Source organism: Chroicocephalus ridibundus, chromosome 8 (assembly GCF_963924245.1).
Source record: "Chroicocephalus ridibundus chromosome 8, bChrRid1.1, whole genome shotgun sequence".
In the NCBI taxonomy this organism is placed as follows: Eukaryota; Metazoa; Chordata; class Aves; order Charadriiformes; family Laridae; genus Chroicocephalus; species Chroicocephalus ridibundus.
The window spans coordinates 13,395,410-13,415,903 of record NC_086291.1 but is presented as its reverse complement, the minus strand read 5'-3'; the positions used below and the strand labels follow the sequence as shown (position 1 = coordinate 13,415,903).

The window sequence follows — 20,494 nt, the reverse complement described above, 5'->3', positions numbered from 1 at the left end:
TTTTTTTTTAGGGTCTGCCAGGAATGAGTCCCACACTGGAGTAACACAAAATGTGGAGTGATGGTCTGCACAAAACTTTACTCTAGGAGCTGAGGACCCACTGGACTCGTTACATGCAACACCTGAGCCAGCCTAGGCACAGAAGAATAGATTTGTACTAGTGTCATACATTGTTTACGATGTTTCCTGCTTTTCTGAATGAGGAATAATTTCATTTTATATTTTGCTACCATATAGTAGAGATTAAAGCATTTAACGTGGACTTTTAAAAATTGTGTTCAGAGTTATTCTTCTGACAATAGGATTAATCCATCGTCACTGTAAGGTCACTAACAGTAGTTGGCTGGAATTTATGTCAGTTTACTGTGATAAAGCTTGCAGGACTTGTTTTATTATCTAATTAGAAACCCCCTACTACTCAAAACAAGCCATATATAACCTAGGAAGTTCAAGTAGGCTGCTCAATGGTGGTGAAATGTAATTTCAGGTAACAATCCTGGGCCAGTCACTTTCTTTCAGTTCCAGGTGTATTTGGTATTCAGAGAACTAATCTATTAGTATTTCCTCTATAGATTTCTTTTAGCAGTAGAAGTAAGTACATTTTGTCAGAAGAGTATGAACATACTTTATTTCCAGCTAATTCAGAAACTGCAGAAGATTCTGGATTAAAAATAGTTCCTTACGACATCTGATGTAAGATTTCGTAAATGTTTTTATTTTATCAACAGCAAATGCCATATCAGGGCTAAATATGCTGACAATAGTGTCACATCAATGCAAAACACTGGGAAATGTCTGCCTGATCCATTTTTGGGGTTTATGATATTAAAATCAATTGTGAAATTTTGACAAGACATCAGAATTGCAGATGCATGAAAATAATTTCCTGTGATCTTACTTGCAGTAGGTGTCATTTATCATCCCATAGACGTGAATTCCATAGCAGGCATCCATAGCCAAAATTAAGGTAAACCAACCCGTACTGAGATATGAACCTGACTGGACTCTGTAAAAATAGAACATACACAAAACAAATTGCAATGAGAAATTATCAACACTTTATCAAAGAAATATAATCTATTACCTGGGACAAAAGGCATTAAGCAACTTGACAATCTGTCAAAACTATACAATTATTTTGAATTATTTATAGATATGCTCTCATTCTTGCCAGCTTGGGGCCTCAAGCTATTGTCCACAGAAAAAATACCATGTTAAATATCTGAAGTCAAACAATGCATCTCCTATAAGACAGAAAAGAATTTATTTTTACATCTGAAAGACAGTAATTAGTAGAGTGTGTAAAATGAGATAAAGTTCGCCAAAAAGCAGACTACTGGCAGAGTTTGTGCTGTGTGCATGTGAGTATGCACCATCCTCTTCCACAAACAAATTCTTAACCTCCAGTGGACTAGCCTCAGCTTGAAAATTCACACAGTAATGAAACTCTTAAGGACATTTTGATAGAAAACCATCTAATACAAGGCTTTGAAAAACAAAATTTTGTGCATATCCCTTTACATAAGTTTGTGTTATCATTCTTTAAGATAACATGGCAGAGGACACAGTGCCCAGATCGATAACCTGTGCTCAAATAACTAGTTACATTAAATCAGTCCAAAAGTATTACCTGCACGAGTGAGAACAAACGGCATGTGCAAGGATTTGTCTCACACGCTGGCTATGTGAACAATCGTACGCATTGTTAATTGCAGACCAGATCCTGTTCACTCTGCTCACACAAGCGTTACCAATCCGGTACTGGGAGTCAACAGAGCTACCCATATAACCTGGGCAAGCAAGACTTACTGCTTTAAAACCTCATAAGTAATAAGAACACACTTAGTCCTCACTGCTTACACACTGGTTGAAGTCCAGCTTTGTGCATGTATAGTTTTCAGTCTGACGGAAATCAACGAAAATAATTACCTTAAAATTATAAAGAACTTGTCCAATTTCTAAAGAAAGCTATACAAAAGTCAAAACCATCTTAACATAGCCCCAAATTTGTCTCAGTTTGAGAGAGTTGGGTGTGAGTGAGAGCAGGGGATAATTTAGCTTTATGCCACATCTACTAGCTCTTAGCTTTTGGGTACAGCAGGGACCAGTCTGTTCCCCATCAGAAGTTAAAGCAGCCTAAGATTTGAACACAATTAAGTTTTGCTACAAAAGAACTCAGAAGTAGGCCTATGTATGGATCAGTTATCCCCATCAACAAAATCTTCTGAAAACACTTGCATCCTACGTTAGGAATAAAGCTTTTGTGTGGAAAAAAAAAAATCATATAGCAATTTATCCAGCCTATAAGACCCAACTTTCCTGTGAGACAGAAGAACCAACCTCAGGTGTTTCTTCCTGGTTCAGAGCAAAAACTACTACGGTCTCCTGCCTCCCCGGTAAATCTGCCAATCAGTGGCTGTGGCTCAGATGCTGTGTTAATTCGTTAATTCCTTGCTCTTTCTTGTTGAAGTCTGACTAAATACTAATTAAGATAATGGGTGAAAAAGTAGTTGTACAACCTTTATATGACATTTACCCGACACATATAGGACTGAGATTCGCATTCCCTCCCTGATGAATACCTTTTATTATGGATAGTAGAAAAGCTCCAAGAGCTTTACATTGCTAAAGAAACTCCAGTACACTCCAGTTTAAACAAATCTTATTTTTTTTAGTGAAAAACAATTACCTCAACTTCCAGAGAGTTTTATTGTGCTCAAGAACACTCAAAGTAGTTTGGGCTACATCTTTTCTTCCTTGCCCATGTCTATCATCCTTCATGGGTTAGCTGGTATGAACTTCTATCCCTACCTTCCCTGAAACATCCTTATCCTTAGGATATCTCCTAAGTATCTGTTCAGCTGCGGTGATATAGGACCATTCTGAAAACAATAAATAAAGGGTTAACTCAGCACTGAAGAGTGACAAGTGGGAACAAAAGGCAGGGTGTCAAATACCTGCATTTCATTAGGTGGACACTGAGTATAATTGGGCTTCTTTACTTGACACCTTTACAGCTGAAACTGTACATCTGTTTATCTGTCCCATCAGGATCTTCATTTCTTCAAACAGAATGTTCTGCTGCTGTCTAGCACAGAGAATTCCCCATCTGATTCACGTTATTTCAGAGTAACATTCTGCCATGATAAAAAGCTGCTTTGCTTCTAACTTGCTTTCTGCTCTTGCACCAGAAGAACACTAGCCTTCAGCTTTTAAAGCCATTTAGAATGATAATAACCATTTATAAGAACACTATGAAGATCAGGACCCTTCCGATAATGGAGGTTTATTGGAGAGTACTATATTGACAGTAGCATCTGAAATTTGCTATACTCAGGAGGAAAAAGGAATTTTAAAAAAGAATTAATCAATATTTCATGTCTTGTTTTAACACCATTGGACCTTAGTCTTCTCATCTATATACCACACTGGCAGGATAAATAAAAACAGCAGAGTGAGTTCCCAGATACCTTCCCTGGGAGATGAAGTACGTGACAGAATACAGATTATGTACTTTAAAACAAAGCACTTACATTCCTCTCATTTTTTCCTCTGAAGATACATAGGGATACAAGGGAATATACTTAAGCAGTGGGGATTCTGGATGATTTGGTAACACCTTAGAATTCAATCTGATACCGTAAACATACTTGCAACATTCTAATGAAAGCAATATTAGAAATGTGAAAACAATTTTAGCTGTCCCTAAAAAGTCATAAATCTCTGAATACCTTTTAAAATATCATCCCATAAAACTGTAGTGCAAAGCAATGTCTCAGCCCTTGCTGTTATGCTAACACCGTGCACTCAATTTCTTTCTCTACAGGAGAGTTTTACATGTTTTTTGGACAGGGCTTTTTTGAGACTCATTAAAAAGAGTTCCTCTTGTTACTGTAATTGCATTCAAATTTCAAATTTTACACAACAAGAAGAAAAGAATTCTCCACTTACGTGTAGCGTAAGGCTATGTTACTGCACAAATCTGAGGGAAGGAGGACATTAATCCCAAAATAGGGAAAACAGGAGTTTGCTAAACGTCAGCCGTAGAACTACTATAGGCAAATCTATTGTGATATATGTGTGTGCAGCAAATCCGAAATTGTTCCCTATGGCTCACAGGGACTTTTTCTTATACTCTAAAATTAATGGGGCACCATATCTAGGCAGGAAATTGTCTCAACGGCTCAGGAGAAAATAATGCACTATTTTTCAAAAAATGCATTTAAAAAGAAGATGGTTTTGCTTTCAAGACATGATTTACAGCTAGATGCAGCAATAAAAAGGCAATGCTCACAAAAAGTTACTTTGTCTGTTTGTCTTGAAAGCTTATTTTGCATACTTCCTACATTATTAGGATTCTTAAAGAAATGTTAGTTATTGGCATGTAATTCATTCTGTTAAATACCATCCAGCATGTCAGAAACGTACATAGGCATATGCTTAACATTAAACACATGAAAATACCAATGGAACCCACTTAATTAAGATGCTTGAAACAAAGTATGTGACTGCCTGTCTTGCTTGTAGTGAAGGTTTAAGTGCTTAAAATGTCATTATTTCATCTCAGAGTATAAAAGTAAGCTCCAGGATTAGTAGTTTCAAGCCTCAAAACATAGAATTTGCATTTTTAGTAATGCTTTCCATAAACTCCAATAGAAAGAACTGACTATAATTTCTCACGATACCTTAAAAAGGAGACTTGCCACCTACATTTTGGAAGGAAATGGTAAAAATCATGTTTAGGATTGCTAGAATTGTAATGTGTGATATATAAAGCTTTAATTAAAAATTAATTAAAAGTAAAAGCAATTAGACAGGCTTCTTTAGCCTTAGCTTTCCAACATTCTACAAAAAGCATAAGAAATTGATATAAAGAAGATGGAATAGAGAGCGCCCCATAAAAATGTCGGCGACTGAAATTCATCTTCTTTGACATCTATAACGATGCTTTGATGTAGGGTAAATGAAGGAAAAACTAGTTCCTTCTCTCATCAGGGGAAAATGGAGGAACATCAAATATTTTCTTAATGATCAAGGGCAGGTGAGTTCAAATTGGGTAAAAGTTTTGTTGTCACTTGAGTTCTGATTTTAGCGTAGAATTCCAGGAAGTTCTTTTCTTTGTTCAATTGTTCCATGATTTTTTATGTGCACAATCAATTCTAGCTCTATGGTTCAATGGACTGCAATTTCCAGTGGGGACTTCAGTGGTAAAAAAAAATAAAAAAGGAAAAAAAAAGTTTGTTAAGGTGGAGATGATCTGTAGACAAGCAATTTCCTGTCAATCTGATTGCAGAAAAGAATTTAGAAGCCTATTTTTAATTCTTTGCTGGGAGAAATTAAAGAGCGCAGAAGGTCAATTAAGAGTACTAATTAAGATGAAAAATGAAGAAATTTAGGACTTCAAGAAGCTATTAACAGACAGCTTGCCAAAAGCATTAACTAGACATTTTCCTTTTTTGCTTTATTTCAAAATATTGCAGTAAAATAATATTCAACAACGACAGACTGAAATGACAAGATTCTCCAGGCCAATTAATTGACAAAAAATTTTATCTTTTCATAAAGGCTGCTTATAAACTCCAATCCTCAGATGACCCTCCTACCAAACTACTGAATCATCATCAGCTTTATTTGGAGCAGCTTGTCAGGCCCCTTGATTAATAAATAAGTTTAATAAATAATTTGATTAATAAATAAGGGTCTTGGTCTAAAGAAACTGAGAGACCTGTAATCCACAGAGCGGAGGCACAATGTGAGATGTCCTTCCAACATGCTAAACGATTTGTAAAAATGATTCAAAATAAACAAATATTTTCAAGAACTGTGTCAAGATTAGCTTAGACTGTGTTCAGGTAGACATGTCTCTGGTACTTATTTGTGTCAGCAGAGCACCAAGATACTGTTAATCTTCTGGGAGGGGCTCGGTCTACTCTGGTGTTGCCTGTCCCTCTGCCACTCACCCCATGTCGTCCTCAGCTGTGACCGACCCTCGGGAAGGAGGGTAGAAAGTACACGTGCCCTCTGCACTCCCTTCTTAAAGACAACCAGCTCTTTTTCTGCCCGGGTTACTGGAGGTTTTTGCATTGCCGAATAACGGTACGTTTCCTTACAACTAAAAAAATGGAAAATTTATCTAACAGCACAAACCGGTGATCCGTGACTTAATTCCATACTAACCAAATTAATGCTACCATTGTACTTATGTTGACTGAGATTTCTATTTCTGAGGAAGCATCTCTGAATATAGCTGCCGAACAGCTCTTCATCTTTGCCAAATTAAACGCCCACATTCCCCACGTCACAGGTTTGGTCTATGCCTTCCTCTTCGTATCAAAAGTAGACTTGTAAATGACAGATTAGAATGAGCTGACAGAAAAATGCCCCCACCCCTGAGAGAACGGCCAGGCTCCTTCTTCTAGCACCTCCCCTTTGAGGAGCACAGGTACTTCTCATGCCAGAAAGCTGTTTTCTTGAGAGGAAAAAAAGGAAGTACATTTGGCACAGGAGAAGGGTAAGACTCTAAATGCTGAAGAATATTAGCACTAGCCTTAATTCTATTTTCTGTAAGACTCGGTGCTTTGTTGCTAATAATTTCATTATATATTTTCTGCAGAAAAAATCGCACAAGAACAGCAATGAAGACGCAAACACAGAGAATTGATTTCACCTGGTAAAAATGGACGCTATTTCTGCATTATAAAGATGATACCTGTCAGGCAGTTGTTTATCATAATTATTCATTCTTTTGCGTGTGTGTGTGTGCACTCATGTGCTTTCTCTGCATTCCATAACAATGCAGGACATCTAATAATAAACACCCATGCCCCTCTAGCAGTGAGCAGACTGTCTCACACATTCAAAAGCCCACGCGGTGCTTCAGGTCATTCTGAGAAGTGAAACATTTAGATGTGGACAGATGTTTTATTATCCGTCATGTATGGTTTTATGCAAAGCTTAAACAAGTGGAATGCATTATGAAGAGCACAGACCACATTCCAAATTCAGACAGCGGCTGTGCCCAGAAAGATGTACCTGGGAATGGAGAAGTGATGCACTCCTGCCAGCCCAAACTTTTGGTGGATCATCCTTACCGTGAATACTGAAAATAAACTGCAGGTTTATTCACATGGCGTACTCTCCAATTAATCTCCAGAAATATAGGTTTTCTATCTATATTAATACTGCACCAATGGAACACAGAGAAAAAGAGTCCATTTCAGTTGAATTTGCTATAAAACCACAGTAAAGGCTACGCTTAGGTCACAAACTAGCCCATGAGAATCTCCCCTCACAATCTGATTTAAGAAGAGATGTAACAATTAATAAATCCTACCTCAAAATGGCCTTGAAAAAAAGACAGGAAGGACACTTCTGAATGATCGCAAAAGGGATCGGAGAAATGATGGCTTTGTATTTAACTGCATCTAATTTTAAAAAAAATACAACTATGTGACTTACTGTTTACAATTTTTGGCAAGACAGGCAAAAACAATATTAGAAATAAGGAAGAATCTGTTACTGCAATTACTGAAATCCATGTGGCATCTGCTTGGGTATGTAATTTATGCATATAGTTCTGATCTTTGTGGGGTGTATGTATTTATTTTTTTTTCTTTCCTCTCTTTCTCTACTCTATTCAATATATGGATGAAAACCTGAAACAAAGGGAAAAAAAAAATGCAGCTTAAAGAAATTGACTTCTGCTGCCCAGGCTTCTGTAGTTTCCTTATTTCTGATTCCTTGACCTGACTTTGATGTATCTCAGCTCAGTTGTGAACTCAGGCAACAAGAGAAGGAAGTTATTTCATCCAGGCAGAGAGGGCTCCTTCAGGTGCCTGTGCTGCTGAGCTCCGAGGAGAAAAGCAGAATTCCTCTTTATCAAGAGTAATCACAGAGGTCCAGCTTGCTGCAAAGCATACAGAAGAGAAACAAGACTAAAGAATTATAATTGTAAACTCTACCTCCCCTGCTGATAGCCATATGTATGTATTATTTTGAGGTGATTCTCATGCAAGAAAACCTGTGCTCATCTTTTCAAGTTGAATGACATCCTCTGCAGAGAACAAGAGTTGCTAGCCGAATTTCTTACAGCAGCTGGGCTTCTGCAGCTCGCACTGACTCTTCAGATACAAACTGTGCTCAGATACAAAAAGTGCAAACTGTTTACAGAACAGTAAATCCCAATCCCAGGATTTTTCTTTCCCCAGTCTCTTGCCTAGTCCTCCTGTTTCCACATTTTTCTTTCCCCAGTCTCTTCCCTAGTCCTCCTGTTTCCACAAATACTTGTTCTTTTTCTTTCTCTTGAATCAAGAATTCTTTTTTTCCCTTTCTTAAGTACAAACTGTGGTCTTCATTGATGTGCTCAAGTTATTAGCAAAAGATGCCCTTTTGTAAGTGCCCTGGTTGCAGTTGCCACCTGAGATCTGAAGTCAAGCAGTTTACGCATGAATTACCAACAACCTTAACCCTCTGGAGGTGTATTGTGCAGAAGGAGAAGTGCATGGTGCCACACATCTCCATTTGCACTTGGCTTTCATTGCCGAGCAAATGGGTGTTTAAAGCAGAAGAGGATTCACAGAAGTGTGGACCATTACAACCATGCAATTACGTTTGCAGTGAAGGGAAACTAAATTCACACAAGCAGATTTGAGGGCTAAGCTGTTGGCATCTTTACACAGCCATTTTTCTCTTAAAAAATCACGCAAGTAAAATTCTCTCCACCCTTAGGGTGAATGAGCTTATCAGGAACCGCAACTTTTCTGGTCTACGCCAGCACAGCGCTTGCTCCACAGTACAATTACTTATGCTCGTGGTGGTTGAAGCAAATGGGAGCTAATGCCAAATCTGCTTTCCCTGGGCAGGACTCAAGCCTGCAAGTTAGTTGTGGCACCATGGTGTGCTCCTATTCCGCCGTTCTCCACTTTCCATTGCCCTGTGCTAGGTCAAAGTCTTACTGCAACCCCTGATGCCTGTGACAAAGGGAGTGACAGCTGAAACCGTGACACAGGTTTCGTGACTTGTGCCATGGGCCTCCGTGGGGCAGCTTTATGCACTCTTCTCCTCAGCAGTAGCGGCATCCAGTTTGCTGAGCACTGGTTCAACATTTTCCTACAGCATGAAAGGGAGTCGAGAAGGATTTAGATTTTCATCTTTTGTAACCAAAAATGAATCAAAACTCAAAGTATGCCAAGTGGAAGAAAAAGAGACAACAGTGACTCTTCCCTGAATCTACATTTAAATCAATACTTGCCATCTTGGGTCTGCACATTTTTCTCCAGGGAGGATGTAAACTAAACAGATCTGCAGTTAATCCAGGATCCCCAAAGAGAATTAATTAAGCAGGCTTTCCCACCCTTTTCTTTTGGTATTAAAGGGCACTTGCTACTCCTAGCTGCATATTTTAATGAAATCTGTTGTAGGTAAATACAGAAGAAATTTCTTGATTAGTTCTTGCCTTGTCAAGACAAGATACCGAAGGGAGTTCATCTTACCTTGGCTGAAGGCAGCTTGAATTTTTCAGAAACATTTTCTATTAGTTGGGTTTTTTTTTATGTTTAAAGCAAAAAATATAAGACAACTTTCTAAAGGTGCACATTGTATGTTTGTGACATTGGGATGTGAGCAGAGGTTTTTGTAAAGGTTTTTTTTTTTTACTGCTATGGTGGGAATGATCACTACCTCTTTGAAATTAACACGGAAGGGAAGGCAGTGTTACATTTTTCTCCCAACATTTCGCATTTATCTGGGAACTTAGCTTTTCACCAGGATGGATGGTCATCCAAAAAAAGCTTACAGGGGCCCAGCCATAATATTTAAGTTTAATTTCTAAGTTTAATTAATTTAAGTTTAATTTCTGAAAGGAAAATAGGCACTGAAAAAAAGAGAACTCAAACCCCACAGATAAGACCTTCATTGGTGCACATCCCTCTATCAACAACTTGTCTCTCCCCAGCTGTGGTATTCATAAGAGTGTTTCCAGGTATTCGAAAATTAATTCCTAATTTGTTGCTAAATTACTTACTGATTATTTACATTACAGTAGCACTGCGAATTCTCACTGTGCAAGGCACTATACACCCACATGTGACAGTCCTTGACCCAAAGAGCTTAACTGTGAAATAATCACGAGAAAAAGATTCTTTGGAGAATGCACATATCCTTATCCCCAGTTCTCACAGGGAACAGAGGCATACTGAGATTTCCTCCCTTACATTTAAGGCATGTATATAAGCAGTAATTTAACATGCATGCGAAGGTCTGTGCACCAAATATAGCAAGTAGAATGGAATAAAATAAATGCAAGACCTTCTAGTACTGTTCCACAGAAACTTCCTACAATACTGTATTGTGTTATAAAGCTACATTCTCTGAAATTGAATCCAGAGCCACAGTGCTCTTCTTTACACTGTCTATTTGCACAAACCAAAAGTTCATTTTAGATTATGGAACATCAATATTTTTAGCAAAAATGAAATCTTAAATCCAGACAAATTATTCTGATGTGGAAAAAAGGAGGTAAAAATAGAACTTGCGTGGGTCTGAATTTTAATTCAAATGCAAGAGGCTATAATGTAACCCATCAGTCAAGCTTTGAAGATGAACTGCTAATTAACACAGATGTTGCCTTCCCTTTTACTACTGCAACTTTTTCCAGCTTAACTTTTCCTTAAAGTAAAAAAGGAAAAAAATATTTCTCTTTCCTTTTCTTTTTTTGACACCCAGTTTAATGAAACACCCAGACATATACAGGTATCACACTTAGTTTCAGTATTAGGGTCTTGCTTACTCTCTCTATTCCATCAAAACGTCTCTACCCGTTCACTGCTTTCTTAGTTAACTCACCTCTGTCCAACTATCTAGAAAGAAGCAAATAATCCTAGCCTCAGAGCTACTGGAACTTCCCCTACCTTCTCCATGGCTCTGTTTACACAGCAGCTGGCTCTCCGATGGGCACCTCTCTCTGACGTATATTGTGGACAGAAGAGGTCGAGGTCTAATTGAAGTCCCACCTGAAATATAGGGTCCCAAATCCTCAGGGCATGCAAGATTAGCTTTTATCTTTCCCCTTCTGCTCACAAAGAGACACTGCATTTATGCAGCAGGGTCTTCTGAAGGCCAGATGCCTGCAGCCACCGACACCAATATTTACACTGAAGGCAGGACCTTGATTGCAGACAGACATACTCAGCAGAACAGAGAAAGAACGGTGCATTTTTTTCTCTCAGATGGCAGACTTCAGATACAGCAAACAACTTAGAAAAGCAGAAGACTGCTCAGGAGAAGCTCATAGGAAGAACTATGGATCAGAGTAGATCCTCTTCTAGCCCACTGCACGGTTCCTTCCACACTGGACGATTTCAGATTATTTTCTTCCCATATTCATTGAATAGACTGCAGGAGGGTAATTGTGCAAATGGAAGCTGGGAGAAAAATCTCCATACTTATTAGAATGGCAGTGAAATGCTCCAAAGAGAATTTTTATGGCTTCCCTGCTATCAACTGAAGTAGCAAATTAGTTAATTTTCCAAGTCTTTCACAATCCAGCTTTTTGAGAATAGTAAACTCAATAATTATCGGACTAATCATCTAGCCAGCTCACTGTCAGTGTAAGCTAATGCCTAGTAACCCAGTATGGTGAAGAATTCTGTTAGCTTTTTCCAGTGAACCAAAGTTATTAGAACACATTAATGAAGCACGACGGTGGTCCTTTGCTTTATAAATACATGCTCTGATTTCTTCTCCACATATTCCATTGCTCTCGGTGATATCACCTTTTCAGTGATTCCCAGTATCAGCTAGTTCAGACTTGGATATGCCGCCAGTGAAGCTCGGCAGGCCAGCGGCTCTTTAGAAGGCCGCAAACGTGACAGCGTACATCAGAGGAGGCTGTTGCTGCTCTCTGGGCATCAAAGTTCAGGACATCACAGTTAACCGAACTCTTATCTATAAGATTTGCATGACAAATATTAAAACAAGCTAATTCATTACAAGTAGAAACTACAGCCCACTTATTACAATGTAGACTCAACACTACGTCTTTTTGGCACAAAATTGTACAATTTAAAGCTGCCAAAAATCTGTTATATAGTTACACTACAGAGAACCCCAGGTAACACTAGTAGCTGCATTGCTGCAAGGAATACCAGGTTAAAAATTAAAAGTTCAATCACACACAATAACAGAGATAGCGTCACAATTAGCTTTACAAAACAGCACCATTCTTTACGAGGCTTTTTCTTTGCCTCTTCATGCCATTTGCCCGATAAGCCCTTGCCAACAAAGACATTATACTAATTACAATTAGTTATACAAAGTGTGGGACAACTGAAATGATTTATTGATTTTTCCTCACAAAATAAACCTTATTTTGAATTCCAAATATACTGTAGGAAAAATAAAGCAGAAGCCCCAGATGCCATGTTTACTGCAGACATGTATGAAAGTGAATACACTTATAGAGACACTGAATCCATTTACAAGTTTAATCTTACAGTAGTTTGGAAAAATCATTGTGGAGTAGTTTTTATGCAATTAAATTCCTTTTCCCCTGAGCAGAGACATTTAAGGTTCAAAGGCAAGAGCTGAGCTGTTTTCAAAAAAACTTAGAAGTACACTATCTTCCAAACAATAGTTAAAAAAGAAAGTGTCCAGGCCAACAAATTAAAGTATGCATCTTTGTCATGGAATATTAATGCGGCACTGTCTATGTTCGCATTTGATATAATCTGTTATCTACATGCAATCTGAAGAGATGAAAGGATATGAAGCTGTGTTAAATATTTTTCTGTCTTAAATATCAATCGGTGGTAACTACCGCTTCATATCTAGACACGGAAATCACAAAGGAATCTTTTTGCTTCAGTTCTTTGGGAACTCATTCTAAGCATTTCTGCAAGACCTTCCTTTGCCCTCCACCCTGCAACATCATGAATGCTCCTCAAATCATACCGAGAATTTGCTCATCTTGTGAATATCCTCAGTGTTCAAATGTATTTCCATGAAGGATGTGCACGGACTGAGAGTCTAAGCAGAGTACAGAGCTTGATCCTTCATGGGGACCCTCCTCACAAGTCTGTATCTTAAATTCCTTTGAAGTTCCAAAAAAATACCTAGACTTACTGAAAAAATGAATAGCTGATCCAGTTTGATGTTCTTCCAGTCCTTTGTATATATGCCCCACCTCCAGAGCTCCAACTCACTCGAGCACTTAGATATAAACCTTCCGTAATACAGACAATGAATATATACAAGTAAATAGGCTTAGACGCAACAGCCACACTCACAAACCAGCAGGTTTACCCCCTGATCTCAGCAGTGCCTTTTGCCACTACACTAGCCATTTTGTCCTCAGTCTTGACAAGAGAAGGCATAGCACTTAGGCAAAATACATTTCTTCTCTTTTTTCTGGTCTGCAAGTCAGCGTTATCTGATTAGGTCCACTTCCTACGGCGTGCTCAGTCTTGCTTATCAGACACACTGGAAAACATTTCCAATAATAAGCCACCAGAAATCTGCCTTCATATCTGCTGTCAGGCTACATATAACAGAAATCTTTTCATTTTGGTTTTAAAGTATTGCTTCATTCAACAAGCCGACTGCAGGCTGACACACAATCTAACCTAAAGGCTATGGATCAGCAGGTAAATGCAGAAATTCTATTAGTTTTCAGACCTGAGGTTTACGCCTTTCATTTCAAATGAAATCAAAATCCTACACATGAATAGGTAAAGCACAGAGTAAAGATCCTTTCTTAAAACCATCCATTACTTATTACATGAGTGCGAGGAAGAAAGCAGTTTCTGCATCTTGTAGATACTGTATTTCTTGTGCTCAATGACACTGGCAAGGATGGTAAATAGCAGACATAAAAGAGATCCATTTTGAGGAAAAATTAAAACCATGACGAACATTATTTTAGGCAATGTGCAATCCTGCACAGGTACAAAGACAGGCATATTCAGATATGCTTGGTCTTAGCAAAACCTCTCCAAGCTTGTATAAATTGGACTTCCTTACCTAAATCTGAATTTAAAAGTTGTAGGCAAACTCGCCTGTGCTTTAGGGGGTTTGGAAATAAGCATCCTCATTTAGCAACAGAGGAAGGAAATAGTGCAAAAGTGTGTATTGCAAAAGCGTGTATTACAAAGTATCCAGAATGTTTATGAAAATATTTCTTTTTCCAAACTGTAAGAAAAAACATCAACAAAGAGAGATTTCATTCCTTTGTTCCTGCTATATGTATACATACTTTTGATACGCAATCAGATTTCCTACCCGGCTTTATATATAAATACAAGAGATTTATGGATGATTGACACCTGACTTCATTTTACCGTTTGCTCTGAAGCAAATGGTAAAAGCATATGTTCTCTAGAAGTTCTCAGAGCACACGCGTCAGCATTTTGACACAGTATACAGACTGAATCCTCAAATTAATAGCAGTGACTATAACCCACTTCTGTTGTGGTCAGGCAGAACTTCACTGAAGTCACTGGAACCACTTCTGCTAAAGCTGAATTTCTCTGTGAGACTGGTATATTGTACAGTATACAGGCAGAGCATCTTTTGGAGATAAGGCCCAACCTAAACCTGTGGAATGGACACACCTGCATTCTAGTTTTGTGGCTCAAAGATTGTATTATATACACAGTTCCTGTATAATTATGCCACACACAGTTTTCCTTCAAAACAGTGGACGATGATTGTCTTAGAGCAAGAAAATCAATTGTGATTACCTAAGCACAACTGTGATCACACTAATAGTGCTTTTTTGCTGCATGTCCTGTTCTGTGCATTCAGTTAAGGAAGCTGTTCCATGGTTTTGCTATTTATTCAGGAAAAAATACAGAAGGAAAGCATTACTTTTTCTTCTTTGAAAAATTAGCTGTAATATTTGTCTTTGGAATATGGCATTAAACAGTGAAGGAGCTACTCATCTTGTTGGGCTCCCTCTTTCTCATTATACAGCCCTACTCATATTTTTCCTTTGTATTTTGTGTTTATTTGTATTTAATCTGTATTTTCCTCTGGCAATAGGTTTGATAGCCTCTTGTTACATTTTGCGCTGATGCTATCTTATAGCTTGATGATTACAAGCGAGTTGGTGTTCTTTATCATAGCTCTTAGCTATTACAATATTCAGTCCTCATGTATGGATTTCCCATACGTTTTCTCCAAGAGAGGCAGAATTGTAGCTGTTACACAAAACTGAGAAGAAACAGAAGTCTACACAGTGTGAGATTTCACCTTACGTGTTCAGTCAGATCAAGAAATGTTACATCAATTGGCTTAGAGTAAAAGCAAACAGAAACCTCAAGATGCAATGTCTGGGTCCAGTTTGCAGTTAAGTCCAGTAAGCCCATTAAATCACAGCTTACAAAGGAATACAAAATAGCCATGATCATTCTGTTTTATCTCACAGCAGATGATAATAGAAATGCTCGTTTATCTTGCCCTTCTGACAGGTATTCAGCACTTCGCCTGATTCTGCATAAGAACTTTTGACAAGGAAACAGTGCTTTGTACTCTCCAGTCAAAGGCTGACCTAGATGGTGCTTAAAAATTAACATTCTGTTGGGACATACTAAAATCAGGGCTCCAGAAAGCTAATGTAAAATATAGCATCTCAGCTGGCACCATTGCTTATGTAGTACCTTTCATCCCAAAAGGTTCTTGGTAGAATACAGACACACGGACAAATGCAGCCACTTGTGGGAGACTGTGGAAGGGGTTTAACAGCATGGCAATGATAAAGGACAATGTAGGATGAGGATGAAGAACTATGTATCAAGTAAACTCCCCAACAGCATGGGAGATGCTTGTTCAATGCAGGCAAGAGAGGAATACTGATATGGAGCAGTTTCCTAATGCATTCTTGAATTGCCTTGGAAATCGCTCATCTAAGTATTGACCGGATTCGACTACGTTTAACTTGTTTGATCTGATGACATCAGGTTATATGGCTGCAGTCTGTGATAAGAAGCCAGTGATAGAAATAAACTGTAGATCTCAGAAAAGCAAAGCAAGAAAGCCCACAGCCCTAAACCATTCATATGGAAATTATTCAATATAAACAGGTAATTTCTTCTTGAACTGCTCATATAATAGTCTCTGTCCATCTATCACTATGAAAACTACATGGATACACAGATTATTACCATATGAAACAATGCAGACATCTTACTCCCCTCATAGGTTTCCTAGCATTGCTCAGGGCTTTGCTATTTTAGAGTAATGTCATTATCTTTTATCTTTATGCTGTGTAGTATTGTCCTTCATTGTGCAGTATTCGTTACCACACACTCTGTTATGCACTGCCTCTGCAGATGTCTATAATATGCACAGATTAAGCTAATCGATTTACTGATACCACAGATATACCTTGCACTTAGATCTATCACAGGCGTTCCTTATGCTTACGAGACAAAGCAAATGAGTTATCTTTTATATACTGGAGGATCACTCTTTGTAAATGTTGAATGATTTTAGTGGTGACATTATGACTTTGTTTTTCTTCAATTTGTTCCTAAGAGGATGTATGAAATAAAAATTTACTGGTAGAGGGAAGGAATATAAATTAAACTATTTTATGAAAGCTATTCCTTAAAATGACTCAGACAATAAATTTCAGCAATTGTTCAAGAGCAAAAGCTTTTGTAAGTACCTGAGAACAACAATACAGGTGGAGGAAGAAGAGAGAACACCTTCAATTGAGACCATTCAAGTTTGCCATTTCCTTGTAGAAGCATACGCAGAGCTGCTCTTCAAAGAGGGAACTGTCACTTCTCTGGGCCTTGAGTCATGCTTTGCTCCTGTTTTACCTTTGTATTTTTATTTGGTTTAAGTGCATGCAAAGGATTAGTTTGAAATGATGCCTGTTTTCACACACTGTGGAATGAGTTGCCCGTTTCTAACATTCAAACCACAGTGTAGACTAGACAGCCTCCATAACGTTTAAACAGAGTTTATAGAGGCTGTAAGCAGCAGCTGGAGTGGAAGTGTTTTGTACAGAGAAGTGTCTGTAAAGATGCTAGATGTTATCTCACTCAGTCCTCAAATACCACAGGAAATGAATACATAAGACAAACCTCATTTCATCCAGTAAGGGTTTTTTTTACTTACTTTCCCTGAGATTTCTGGAGTTTCCCTTTAAGAAGAGAGTCTGAGATGACGGCATAAGAAATACAAATTTATTTCCTCTTGACAACTTATTTCACTACTGCATAAATTGCATGAAATGCAATTCTGTATTGCACAAATGCATGAAAATTAACCACGAGAAAAACGAATTTTACGCTGCAATCATGAACTGAAATATGCACCGCTGACATGCTCCTTTCGAAGCAGTTTAACGCTGCAAGTAAATGAGACCTCACAGCGTTATGCAAGGTATGCAAGGACAAATATTACCAACAAGCAGAAAAGCTAAGACTCGAGTGGACAAAGCTAGGTCTATACAGCTGAGTTAAATCTATGCTGAACTTATGTACCATCCTCACTCATGCTCAGCAGCCTGTCAGACACCGCCTGAGTCTAGCTGTGTGGTAGATGATGTTACAGCCTGTCAGACACTGCCCAAATTGAGCTGTGTGCTAGATGATGTTACTGCTCCAACTGTTTATCACCACCAACCAAGCAACTGGAGATTACTGATCCCACAGTTCTGGGAGCACACGATGCAAATCTCTAACCTGTTTCAAGCAAAATAACCAGACTAGATCAACTCACGTACATTGGAAATAGGTAGCTGACTGCAGTGGGCAGATAGGAAGTGGATGTATCTTAAAGCAGTTCAGCCAGGAATACGCATCTTGACCCTCTGGAAATGTGCATTCATGAGCCTTGATAGAGCAGCTTCCTAGAGTTTTCCATTAAGAAGGGGGCCTACAAGAATGCCAGGGACGGGCTGTTTGCAAGGGCATGTAGCGATAGGACGAGGGGCAATGGTTTTAAGCTAGAGCAGGGCAGGTTTAGATTAGACATTAGGAAGTTCTTTACAATGAGGGTGGTGAGACACTGGAACAGGTTGCCCAGAGAGGTGGTGGAAGCCCCATCCCTGGAGACGTTCAAGGCCAGGTTTGATGAGGCTCTGAGCAACCTGATCTAGTTGAAGATGTCCCTGCTTACTGCAGGGGGTTGGACTTGATGACCTTTAAGGGTCCCTTCCAACCCAACACATTCTAGATTCTATTCTATGATTAATAGGAAATTGGCAAAATAAAGGCATCTGAGGAGAGCAAAGTATCTGATATTTTGATTACAGACAAATAAAAAGCTTCAAAAAGACTTTGTGTCTATAAAGACAATTATTGGAACCACATCTTTTTCAAGCCTCGACTGAAGTATGCCTAGTATCCGCATACGAAGATCATCATTGTAATGGTAATTGCTTTGCCACTCCAGGAGCCCACTCCAGGAGCCTGAGTAGCAGACAAAGCTATGATTAAATATCATTCAATTCACCTCTTTGTATCTTTTACCTGGCACCACAATGTTATTTGCCTGAACAGTGGTTATAAACGCCCACAATTCAAATGTTATACAATGCAACAGAATATTGACAACTCAAGACAAGACCACTAGTAAAGCACTCCTCCCTAAGAAAGTAATGGTGAGAGCTTTTCAGTACTTTGTTGTAGGTGCTTAACTTTGTTCAAAAATAATCATGAGGAGAGGCAGAAAAGATATTTGACGGAGTGGTTAGGTGGAGGCTTACATTCCTACGGATTTTCATTCAGCAGCAGCAGGTAGAAGATGAGTTCAATGCACCATCGCACCTTCTGGAAAATGATCTATCCTTTTATTTTGTCCTATTTGTTAAAGAAAAGGTTTCGATTCAAATTCATTTTTCCCAAAATGACATAAAATGAAGTTGTAAAATATTTATGTTCTTTGTGATCTCTTTTGGGTTTTGGTCTGACATTACACTGTAATGTACTCATATCTAAATGACTCTGTGTATAGAGAGCCTCAGCTGCCCAAGCGCTAAGAATTAGCACTTGCACAAAGTCGTCCTGAATTATGAAGTTGCCTTCACGTTTCGGAGTGCTACAAAATAAATAGCCCTAATAGTACTGTAATCTTTCAGTTTCTGTTCAAAGTACTTCCTGAAAGCAAAATGAATTAAACTATTAGCACACCTGTAAATTAAGTAGGCATTCTGACTTATTAACTGAAGCGCACAGAAGCTATCTGAGATATCCAATCGGCTTGTTCTTGCTCCCATTGAAACCACCAGCAGCACTCTCATTGTCCTCAGAGTCATAGAATCAAGCCCAGAGTAAGCAGCAAATCGACAAAGGATAAATCTAATTCTCAATCAATTGCATTAACAATGCATAGTAAACTACAGGACAACAGGAAGACAATGTGCTTGGCAAACACAAGTTGCACACAGCAACAGCTAATACAGCATAACCCACAAGGGGTATGCAGGCACTTGCAACATGACTACCTGTATGCAATCTGTCCCAGCGGTTCTTGAATGTCTCCCTTACAGGTGGGCAATGTGCCAGTAATCATGCAATTGTGACGGAAAAGCAATTGAAGGCCCCTTTAAAATGTGAAAATCCCTGTTTTCTTCTGCCCCTGAACCTCAAGCAGACCTGATAAACCTGTTGACTCCCTATGAGGAAAAACACATTCTACAAATTATCATAAACGACTAAGTGGCATGTATGTTTAGTTTTTGCATGCAAAGAAAAACCTTCATCCTGGCTCGAATGCATGGAGAACTTGTGAAAGTACAGAATTTCAAACAAGATTAAACCCCAGTAAATCCTCTCTCATTGTGCCTCACTGTGCAGACTGTCCTTTCACTGAGCACAGGTTTGAAATACGGAGGAGCTGCCTTCCCAGAGTGCCATCCTTCATTGGCTCAAATTCTCACAGAGGTTTGTTTTCTCAGCCAACCCTGCACGTTCCTCCCACTAACAAGTGCAACTGTACTACAAAACAGACATGAAAACGACTGCCATGCCACAGAATCCAGCCTCCTACAAACAAGAAATAGAAAAGAGCCAGATATTGTTCAATCCCATATCTCAAAATGGTGCAGAATTCCCATCAATAAATTGACCCCATGTTCCTGGTGGTTATGTATTTCTTGTTCTCCATCTTTTCCAAAATGTCCTTTTCAATAAAGTCTGAATAAATCTTCAAAAATTTAAATGAACTGCTCTGGGAAGGGCAAGAAATAAGCTTTGAAGCCAAAGTAATATAACCATTTTTCAGTACAGAATTTATATATCATTCAGAAACAGTATCTTAATTTTAACCTATATGAGCTTGAGCCTCAACTGAAATAAACAAAATCTTGCTGAAATTAAAAAATGTACAAATGGTCTTTTTCCAAGTTCTAACAAAAGACAGGAATTATTGAGAAGAAAGTGCAAGTATTGTAAATATTGCAAATATTTCTTTGGCACGAAGCAGAAATTATTTTATAGCTTCCCAGTGAGGAACTGTGAAACCCATTTTCTTTTCCTGCAACGTC

At 38.5% G+C, this 20,494-nt stretch overlaps 1 protein-coding gene across 2 annotated transcripts in view; it reads right to left on the bottom strand.

Moving 5' to 3' along the window:
- ST6GALNAC3 (ST6 N-acetylgalactosaminide alpha-2,6-sialyltransferase 3) overlaps window positions 1-20,494 on the bottom strand; it is a 227,427-nt gene that overhangs the window by 8,301 nt on the left and 198,632 nt on the right. For both annotated transcript variants that reach the window (XM_063344559.1, XM_063344560.1), the window contains exon 4: window positions 899-1,006. In XM_063344559.1, the coding sequence (XP_063200629.1) occupies window positions 899-1,006 (108 nt within the window). The remainder of the gene's footprint in view (window positions 1-898; window positions 1,007-20,494) is intronic.